General features: G+C 46.3%; 1 protein-coding gene across 1 annotated transcript in view; it reads right to left on the reverse strand.

Annotated features, from left to right (window-relative positions):
• The window catches only part of SLC9A1 (solute carrier family 9 member A1), a 125,021-nt gene extending 121,238 nt beyond the window's left edge, over window positions 1-3,783 (reverse strand). Inside the window, exon 1 of the mRNA XM_058195914.1 lies at window positions 2,294-3,783. Within this exon, the coding sequence (XP_058051897.1) occupies window positions 2,294-2,636 (343 nt within the window). The 5' untranslated portion in view covers window positions 2,637-3,783. The remainder of the gene's footprint in view (window positions 1-2,293) is intronic.
• Window positions 3,784-11,450: the final 7,667 nt, after the last annotated feature.

Here is an 11,450-nt window from a genome sequence, read left to right on the forward strand (position 1 = left end):
AGCAAAATCTAGAATTCGCATTCCTGGTTTTCCATAGGTTTGTATTAGAGGATTCTCAACAGAAGGCTGCCCAGCTATTCTAAAAGGACAGCCTTTCCTCCAGGTGTCTTCCAAGTGTGTTGCATTCTCACACCAACACTATCCAATGTCAGCGTTCCAGAAAACCCTCCTTGCAGAAAAAGACTCCGACGCAAAATATCTTTCAAAGTTCTTTTACTAGCATGGGTAAGCTGGCACAGTTGGTGAAAATCCGAATCTGGAGATCCGGGTTCCTCCCTCAGTAATACAAACTCCAAAATCCCCACCCTCATGACCCTTCTGCTGATCACATGCTTCAATCTTCAATCGTCCCATCTCGAGACATCATTCCAGCCACTCATTCTCCAGATGAGAGCCCAGCCTGACCTTGACTGGCAGGAAGAATGTTGTTATGTCTAATAGTCCCTTGTACCACCACCACCCTCCCCTACTTTCCCACACAGGAGAAAGTGGCAGCGTGTGGAAGCCTTCGACCTAGTATGGCTTCCAACGCTAACATCCAGTCAGCATGGATAAAGCCAAGAAGCCAGCAGGATATCTGCTTGGAGAAAGACATCATAACTATAGGGAAGGGCACCTATTTTAAATATATACCTTGACTGCCAGGGAAAAACACACACACACACTTTTCTCCTGCAGACTCAATTGTGTCCCAGTGGAGATCACACGCAGATAGTGGAGGAATACAATTTAGCCCATGCTCACCCATCTCCTTCCTGATCCACTTAAATTTCCAAAAATAAACCAGAATAACCCCTATGCTGCCTAGCACATAATACACTTAGTTATGAGATTAACCTGAAAGAATAAACTTTTTGTACACGCGGGAGGGTCACGATGGTGGTACAGTCAAAGCTCCACTTGTCCTTTCTGTGCCTCAGAAGGCATCATAACTGCATCATGATTTATTTGACCATTCCCAAGGACGGCTTCTGACTCTCAGGAATGCTATGAGTCAAATAATACAGAGTACATGCCAAGAGAGACAAGAGCATCAAATGCACAAGGACTTGCCTTTATGATCATCCTTGCACCTCTTCTCTAGCAATAACCATTAGACTTATGTACGGCTTCATAGATCTTTTACTGCCCTCTCTAAGCAGTTTACAGAGTCAGCCTATTGCCCCCAACAATCTGGGTCCTCATTTTACCAACCTCAGAAAGATGGAAGGCCAAGTCAACCTTGAGCCAATGAGGATCGAACTCCAGGCTGTGGGTAGAGATAGCTTGCAATGCTGCTATCTAACCACTGAGCCACCAGCGCTCATAAATTGTTGGAAGCTGCCTTCCGTAATTTCCTGGTTACTCATGTTACACCTTATGGCTACAGAGCATCTCTGGAGGAATATACTGATAGTCCTCAACCTATGACCACAATTGGAGCCAGAATTTGTGTTGTTAAGCCAGGCAGTTGTTAAGTGAAGTTGCTCCTAATTTGACCACCGTTTTTTTGCCAGGGTTATTAAGCAAATACTGCGGTTGTTAAGCAAATTGTGGAGTCATTAAGCAAATCCAGCTTCCCTCATTGACTTTGCTTGTCCGAAGCCGGCCAGGAAGGTCGCAAAAGGCAATCCCATGACACACACACACCCGGGACACTGCAACCATGTCAGATGCCAAACCCCTGAATTTTGATCCCATGACTGTGGGAATGCTGGGACGGTTGTAAGTTCGAGGAGTCACAAGTCACTTTTCTCACTGCCATTGCAACTTCCAATGATCACTAAACGAATGGTTGTAAATTGAGGACTACCTGTATCACCTTTCCCTGAGGGGGCAGCTTTTCTGTTCGGCTCAACAGAAAGGAAGTGTCATATTATTAAGTGTTAAATTTGTACCCTACGACTACCATTAAGTGTTGTAAGTGTTGTACCTTGATGAAGGTATCTTTTCTTTTATGTACACTAAGAGGATCTGCACCAAGACAAATTCCTTGTGTGTCCAATCACACTTGGCCAATACAAAACTCAATTCATTCAATTCAATTCAATTCAATTCCTATCATTAAGTGTTGTACCTTAGAATTCTTGATGAACATATGCACCAAGACAAATTCCTTGTGTGTCCAATCACACTTGGCCAATAAAAAAATTCTATTCTATTCTATTCTATTCTATTCTATGAAAGGTAATCCTTGGGAAGGAGACCTTGGAGCAAACAAAGTTCTGTTCCTGCATGACATAACTTTAGTGTCCCTTACTCTCTCACACACACCAACACACCAGGGGCCAGCCGGCACCCAGAACCAACTTACCTAGTTTCATCAGGCAGGCCAGCAGGATCCAGAGCGTAATCTCAAAGGGCACGTGGACCTCGTCGTACTGAAGGGCCAGGACGGGGAAAAGTTTCCGATGCTTGCCGTGCCCGTTGGTGGAAACGTTCTTGGGGTGTTCGGCGTCGGGGGGGCTCTCGGCGGGAACCGGCGGAGAGGCGGTGATGCCCTCGGTCACCAAGCTGGGCTGCGACGTGATCTCCATGGGAGCATCCGAGCCGGAGCTCTGAAGCACCGGTAGCAACCCCAGCAGGGCAGCTGCGCCAAAGAGGAAAGGCAAAGCGCGGAAGGAGCAGCGGGGCCTCTCGGGGCATCGCGCCGGCATGGTCGCTCCTCGACGTTTTCCTTCGGGAAAGCGGGTGGCGGATAAGAGAGAGAGAGAAGGGGGCGTGTGGATTTCCGACGACCCTGCCCGGCGAGTCAAGGCTTCATTGGAGGAGGAGGAGGAGGAGGAGGCGGAAGGGTCTGCGGAATCAGCGAATGCCACCGACGGAAAGGAGCGCGGAGAAATCCCCCCGAAGCGGCGCTCGCTCAGGGGAAGAAGCGCTCATCGTTAGGAAAGGGCCAGCTTAGGACGGGGGCGCCCGGCTGCGCCTTCCCTTCCCCGGGACCGTCTCTGCAGGGCGAGGGAGGGAAGGAAGGGAGGGAGGCGAGGAGAGGAGGGTTCAGACCCGGTCTGCTCCGCCAGCCGATCGTCCAGTCGCTGTGCCTGAAATCCGCTTTCCAAGCGAGCGGGCTTGAACTTGGGACACGCGCCTCCCTTCACCTCCAAGGACGGCTGAGCGGGGTAGTTCGGAGCGGCCGGCTGGGACCAGGAGCGATCCCTACCACCACAGCAGAAGCAGAAGAAGGATAGCCGGGCAGGAGAAGGAGGCAGCAGCAGCGGCGGCGGCTGGGTGGGTGGGTGGGGGAGTGGGGGAAAGGGCAGGTTGGACGAAGCGAGCAACCGGACAGGCAAAGCGGGCGGCAGAGACGCAAAAAAAAAAAGCAGGCAAACCGGCAGCCTTTTCAGGCCGGCTGCGAGTGAAGACGCCCCGCGGGTGGGGTGGCTTCAGAAGCCAGGGAGCGAGCCAGCCGGCAGGCCAAAACGAGGCGGCGGCGGCGGCAGGCACGGAGGGCTTGGGCTTCCCAAGAGCTGGGGAGAAGGAAGCTGAGCTTGTTCCGGATCCTCGTGCGCTGCAGCGGGGCAGCTCCGCCCGGCCCGGCTGCTCCTCCCCTCCTGGGGCTCACATTTGGCTGTACACCGCCCTGAGTCCTTCGGGAGAAGGGCGGTATAAAAATCGAATAAATAATAATAAATAATAATAATAATAACCAAAGCGCGGCCGGAGGACACTGCGTGTGTGTGTGTGTCTTTCTCTCTCCCGCCTGCTGCCTTAGTCCGGTCTATGCCGAGACAAGGACACCGCGGGGAGAAGCGGAGGGAGAGGAGGGGAAGGAGGAGAGGAGGGCGCCGACGCCGCGCCTCCCTCCTTCCCTCCCTCGCCGCCACAGCAGCCTCCGCCGGCTGGAAGCAGCACTACACGCCGGAGCCTCCGCGTCGCAACCGGCCAGGAGGGTTGGCTTGGGGGCCAGCCAAGCCAACCGGCCAAAGCGAAGGAGGACTGCTTCGAGCCACGTCCCCGGCGCCTGGAGACGTCTCGGCCGATCGGGCTTTTTTAGACGGCCCGTTTATAAAGCCAGCCGCTTTCCAAGGGCAGCTACGCGGTCGACTGAAAAGCGTCCTGAGGGAAAAGCAGCGAAGCCGGGATGGCGGGCGCCGGGGTCACATAACACCTCCCCGCCCTGCGAAGAGAAATCGCCTCAGCAATTTGTCTGCAGAGATTCTTCTTCGAAGACGTTTCGCTTCTCATCCAAGAAGTTTCTTCAGCTCTGACTGGATGGTGGGGAATGGAAGGGTTTACACTCCTTGCAGGCAGCTGGTCGTTTGCATTTCTTTTAGCCAGTTGCTAACATGGGACAACAAACCCATCAGGGCTGGATTCAGCAGTCCCGTCTGCGTTTAAAAGACAAAAGCCACTCTTCTGAAGACAGCAAAGTCCACAATTTGGACAGAGAGGCTCACCGGTTTGAAAGAAGGGCCATCTATGGCAAAACTGAACAGCCCTCTCTCAACAGAGGTGGGTGGGATACATCATTTATCTTCAGTCTACAACACGGTCCTTTCAACAGTTCCAAGAAGGCTCCACACCCATTTGCACCACTCAGGTGACCCTGAAGACACAGATAAACCTCCAAGTGCTTCAAGGACCCTCTAAATGATGACCAGCTGTCTGCAAGGAGTATAAATCCTTCCATTCCCCACCATCCAGTCAGAGCTGAAGAAATTTCTTGGATATAGAAACAAAACCTCTTCAAAGAAAAAAACATAAAAGTCCAGTTGCTTCCTGAAAAAAAGCACCTTTGGGAAACCTCAGCCATTCTTAACTGGAGCTACCAAATCTGAAATGCTGATCTATCCAGAAGATGAGAAGTAAGGGGGAGAAGGCCTTGTTCTAGCATCTTCATAGTATAGACAGAAGCAGCTGGGCTGAGGTATTGGAGAAGTCATATACAGGTAATCCTCACTTTACAACCATCTGTTTAGTGACTGTTTGAAGTTACAAAAGCACTAAAAAAGTGACATATGACCGTTTTCCACACTTACGTCATATAAATAAAATTTGGGTGCTTGGTTCATATTTATGACAGTTGCACTGTCCTGGGGTCGTGTGATCACCTTTTGCGACCTTCTGACAAGCAAAGACAGGAAGCACAATTCACTTTACAAGCACTTAACTACTGCAGTAATTCATTTAGCAATTGTGGCAAGAAAGGTCATGAAGTGGAGCAACTGTCTCACTTAGCAACAGAAGTTTTGGGCTCACTTGCAGTTGTAAGTTGAGGACTAACTGGATAGATTGTCCACCATTTATGTTTCTTTTCTTTTATGTACACTGAGAGCATCTGCACCAAAGACAAATTCCTTGTGTGTCCAATCACACTTGACCAATAAAGAATTCATTCTATCTATCTATCTATCTATCTATCTATCTATCTATCTATCTATCTATCTATCTATCTATCTATGAACACAATTGAGACCAGAATTTCTGTTGCTAAGCAAGCTGGTTTTGAAGCGAGTCGTTTTCCTACCTTTTTTTGCCACAGTTATTAACCGAATCCCTGCAGTTGTTAAGTGAATCACACATCACTAAGCAAATCCAGGTGTCGTCCCCTCCCCTGACTTTGCTTGCCGGAAACTGGCTGGGAAGGTTGCAAATCGCATGATCCCGGGACACAACAACTATTGCAGCATTATTATAAATACATGCCAGTTACCAAATGCCTGAATGTTGATTACATGACCATGAGGATGTTGCTACTGTCATAAGTGTGAGGATTAATCATTACCCACTTTTTTCAGTATTGTTGTAACTTCAAATGGTCGTAAGTCAAGGACTGTGTGCAGAGGTGGGTTTCAGCAGGTTCTAACCAGTTCTGGAGAACCGATGGTGAAAATTTTGAGTAGTTCAGAGAACCGGTAGTAAAAATTCTGTCCCCATCTATTCTCTGCCTCCTGAGTCCCAGCTGATTGGGAGGAAATGGGGATTTTGCAGTAACCTTCCCCTGGAGTGGGGTGGGAATGGAGATTTTACAGTATCCTTCCCCTGCCATGTCCACCAAGCCACACCCACAGAACCAGTAGTAAAAAAAATTGAAACCCACCACTGATTGCGCTTGGTTTAGTGCAATGTGGGTCTCCAAATGTGATTTTTTTTTTCATGTATCTACTTGGATGAAAACATGTCCAAAGCAGGCATAGAATCAGTTTGGTCTAGTGCAGTGATGGCGAACCGTTTAGGCACCAAGTGCTCAAACTGCATGTGTGTGCATGCCCAAACTGAAAGGTGCACGAACATGCGTGGAACATGCGCAGACGTGTGCATGTGCAGACATATGCACACATGCATGCATGCGCAGCAGAGATCTAAGACCAGCTGGCCGGTGGTGTTTTGTCCCCCTCGCCTCAGTCCGAGTGATGACTTAATTAGCCGGCAACTATCAGCTTCTGGCAGCAAACTAGTGAGCGTCTGCCAAGTGTCTCTGTTATCTCTCTTGCTGCCAATGAGTCAACCAGGAACAAACAGTACTTCAGCTCTAGTTAAGCAGTTGATTTGCTTGCCACGAAGGGGTATAGCAGCCCTTGCTGCTTTTATATCCTGTGGGGTGTGGCTCCACGACTCAGCACTTCCTAGGCCTGCCCCATCCTTGCTTCTGTTGTTCCCGCCTCTCCTGCCTACGAAACCTAGGGTCCAGCCAAGCCTGATTGCCATCAACCGGGTCTGGAGGCGTGGCCTGGGGGGGGGAAAGAGTCAGGGGACGGAGGCCTCATTATCTCCTCCACCTGGCCTGCCTCTGGTTCCTGGAGCTGAGCCAGGGAACCCGGTGCTCCAGAGGTAAGTCCTGATGGCCCTTCCCCCTCACTTTCCGAGTCACTTTTTGGCAGGGGGTCTGGCTCGGGGGGGGGGGGCGCAGAAACAACAGGTGGGAGGCGGAGCATCCCATCAAAAGCAGTGCTGCAAGAGGTGAGATCTTTTTCGTTCCTGACCTTCTGTTTCATCGTTTGCAGGGAAACAGAAGGTCACGAAAGAAACACCATGGAGATCTGACCTGGGGCGATGCCGCGCGTGCCAGCAGAGAGGGCTCTGCATGCCACCTCTGGCACCCGTGCCATAGGTTCGCCATCACGGGTCTAGTGGTTAAGGCACCAGACTAGAAAGTGGGAGACCATGAGTTCAAGTCCCACCTTAACCATGAAAGCTAGCTGGGTGTCGTTGGGCCCCTCACCCTCTCTCAGCCCAGTTTACTGTACACAGTTGTTGTGGGGAAAATAGGAGGAGTAAGTTCGCTGCCTTGAATTATTTGTAAAAATAAGGTGGGATATAAACAAATACCATATATAAAAATAATAAATATATAAATAAAATTCAATTAATTCAAAACAATTTGCAATGCATTAGAAAACACTCGTTTTTAATAAAAAATATTTCTAACTCAAATAATTATAAAATATAATAAATTAAAAACAGGATAGGATATTGAGTATTGTTACAAAATAGAAGATTTTCTCAAGCTCAGAGTCAGATGAATGGTCAGTTGCTAAGAATCATCTATCCTTGAGTCCTTGAGTGGCGCAGATTGCTAAACAGCCTGTTATTAACAACAGCTGCCTGCAATTATTGCAGGTTCAAGTCCCACCAGGCCCAAGGTTGACTCAGCCTTCCATCCTTTATAACAGGGGTGTCCAAACTTGGTCCCTTTAAGACTTTTGGACTTCAACTCCCAGAGTTCCTCAGCCAGCTTTGCTGGCTGAGGGACTCTGGGAGTTGAAGTCCAAAAGTCTTAAAGGGACCAAGTTTGGACACCCCTGCTTTATAAGGTAGGTAAAATGAGGACCCAGATTGTTGGGGGCAATAAGTTGACTTTGTATATAAATATACAAATAGAATGAAGACTATTGCTAACATAGTGTAAGCCGCCCTGAGTCTTCGGAGAAGGGCGGGGTATAAATGTAAAAAATAATAATAATAATAATAATAATAATAATAATAATAATAATAATAATAATAATAATAATAATAATAATAATAATAATAATATCTGATGTACTTTGTAAGCTTCTAGGAAGCACTACACTACAGTAACTTATTTTTTCCTCTCCTCTGCAAAACAAGACATTAATAGTGTCACACAGATAAGTATTCATGAGAGTTTGTCCCATCAAAATAAGCTGAGGCTGGCTAATGTTGCCACCAGGATTGGGAAGCTTTTATTAACTGCAAAAGAAAATAGTGGCAATTGCATTTTTTTTCTTCAAGGTTCTCTGAACCTTAAAGAGGAATGGAACGAGATTAAATTCACAACCTCTCTTCCTACATGCTGCAGCCCCATCAACAATTACCTCTGCTCACCTATACTATTAATAAATTTGAAAGAGACCGATATGTGTTGCAATTATATACAAATGACTGCATCTCAAACCATCCATCTGTTAAGCTATTGACGTTTGCGGATGATACAACAGTGATTGGTCTCATGCGAGACGATGATCAATCCACATACAGATGGGAGGTTGAACAACTAGCCTCGTAGTGCGACCAGAACAATCTGGAAATGAACACACTCAAAACCATAGAAATGGTGGTAGACTTTAGGAGAAACCCTCTTATACTTCCACCTTACAATACTACACAACACAATATCAACATTAGAGACCTTCAAATTTCTAGGTTCTATTGTATCTCGACCTAAAATGGACACCTAATATCAAAAATGTCATCAAAAAAACACAACAAAGAATGTTCTTTCTGTGCCAACCCAGGAAGCTCAAACTGCCCAAGGAGCTGCTGATCCAGTTCTACAGAGGAATTATTGAGTCTGTCATCTGCACCTCTATAACTGTCTGGTTTGGTTCTGCAACCCAACAAGACAGACACAGACTTCAAAGGATCATTAGAATGGCAGAAAAAAGAGTGGCTACCAACCTGCCTTCCATTGAGGATCTGTATATTGCACAAATCAAGAAGAGGGCCGTGAAAATATTTACAGATCCCTCACATCCTGGACATAAACTGTTCCAACTCCTACCCTCAAAACGATGCTACAGAGCACTGCACACCAGAACAACTAGACACAAGAACAGTTTCTTCCCAAATGCTATCACTCTGCTAAACAAATAATTCCCTCAACACTGTCAAACTATTTACTAAATCTGCACTACTGTTAAATGTTCTCATCGTTCCCATCATCCATCTCCTTCCACTTATGACTGTACGACTGTAACTTTGTTGCTTGTATCCTTACAATTTATATTGATATTGTTTCCTGATTGCTTATTTGTACCCTATGACTATCATTAAGTGTTGTACCTTAGAATTCTTGATGAACGTATCTTTTGTTTTATGTACACTGAGAGCATCTGCACCAAGACAAATTCCTTGCGTGTCCAATCACACTTGGCCAATAAAGAATTCTATTAGGCATTTGTTTCATATCTGGCTGGTCTCTAAAAAAAAACCTTTAAACATCCTTCCCTGAATCGTAGTGAGTTCTCAACTTTCAGACCGGTGAGAAAATGAATTTAAAAATTCAGTATACGTTGCCCACAAGACATGCAAAGATCAGCTAAACAGTAACTCTGAAAAATGGTAAAATTATGGACATTGCAACATTCTACACTGCAGTAGCCACATCATCGCAACTCAGACCCTGACTGCAGTTTTCACAGGGCTGTAAAGATAACAGTCAATTTGCAAAACAGAGGGGAGGAACTAGTAAGGAACATTCTGCAGAGGCTGCCTCCATGTGGAGAATTTTTTTTTAACAGAGGAACTAAGCTGCTAAAGGTGCAAACTTCTCCAAGTAAGATGTATTACCGTATACAGAAAAGGTTATCTTCAAAAATAGTGTATTCAGGTTACAGTCTGAGATGCTTTTACCTGCAAACAGAGAAAAACATTCAGTTTCCTCAAAAGGCAACTCTGGAAGTTACTGGAACGGGAACTCATTTTTGTGCATACATTCTTGCACATTGTACATTCTTGTACATTTTTGCTGCAGTTACCACATGCTGTACAATAATAGTTCTCCATATTTCTTTTTTAGTTCAGCATCCATAAAGTAACCCATAAAAAATAATTCTGATTTCAGTGTAATGTTAGTCTACAATATCTTTTGCATCACATATGAATTTGCACCCAAAATTCATACTGCAGATCTTAACGTTGCTGAGGTTCAGAAACACTGGCTTAGAGTATTATTTGAACAGGGATTTGTTCAGAAAACAGTGATCCAGTGAGCTATGTTGAAACAACCCAGTCTTTGCAGCAGTGGTAGAATTCAATTTTTTTCACTACAGGTTCTGTGGGCGTGGCTTGGTGGCGTGGCAGGGGAAGGATACTGCAAAATCTCCATTCCCACCCAATTCTGGGGCCAGCCAGAGGTGGTATTTGCTGGTTCTCCAAACTATTCAAAATTTCCACTACCGGTTCTCCAGAACCTGTCAGATAGCTCCCTCACCAGCCTGGTTTAATCTGAGAATGATGTGGTAGAAATCCCATATATGTTTGCTCCTAAACTTAACTGGGCATTTGCTTGGATCATGTGGGCAAAGGTTCCTATATTTTAAGGGTGTAATTTTCCATACTTCTAAAACAACCACTTCTCTGCAACATGTCTTTGTATCCCCCTCCTTGGCAATATTCCATTAAAAAAAATCACTGTCTGAAACTATGTAATTCTGTGCATGGATATTAGGAAATAATTTCCCAGGAAGTATACAATTTAAGGGACTCCCTCACCACCACAAAAACGGTGGTAGTGTGCTGCTGCTGACTTCCTCCCTTCCTAACCTCCAACGGTAGTATTTCTTTCCCTAGTTCAGTATTTCTTAAAAGTGTAATACAAGGATATCCGGGGATCTCCAAAGATCTTAGGAGGTCCACAAAATCAAAACTATCTGCCAGATATTGAAGACATTGGGATTATTATTTTTATTCCTTAAAACAATAGTTATTTTTTTATTTAACTTTTAAAAATTATGTGAATATTTACAATAATGGTTCTTTTTTACATGGTTCAATAAATATTCTATGAAGGCATCCATTTCAATTTTTAATACAGTAAATATCGATAAACATAACCCAGACAAACTGAAGTTCTTGGGGAGCCCTCCAATTTTTCTAAAAGTACGAAGGGGTCCCGAGCTCAAAAAGTTCAAGAAACACGGATCTATTTTGTCCTAGGAGACCATTGCCCCTTGGAAAACTTCAAGTCCCAGCATCCCCTCCGCCCCGTAATAACCCCGCCCCCTTGTGTTCCCTGTGTCGTCTCCCTCTTTCTCTTACTCTAACTGCGCAGATTGGCCCGGGCCCGCCCGCCAATTGGCGAGTTCCCTTTGGGCGGAAGAGCTGTCACTCCTTCCCCGGCCAATGAGACGCGGGGAATTACAAGAAAGGTGGGTTTTGCTTATTCCCGGAGCGTGCCTGCGCCGCTCGCGCGGCGGAAGGGCCGGCGCCGAGATAGAAGGGCTGGTGGCGCAGTTAGCGTCGCGCAGGCGCACTGCCGGGCGCAACGGTGGAGAAAGGGGAGGGAGGGA

Source organism: Ahaetulla prasina, chromosome 10 (assembly GCF_028640845.1).
Source record: "Ahaetulla prasina isolate Xishuangbanna chromosome 10, ASM2864084v1, whole genome shotgun sequence".
Taxonomy (NCBI): Eukaryota; Metazoa; Chordata; class Lepidosauria; order Squamata; family Colubridae; genus Ahaetulla; species Ahaetulla prasina.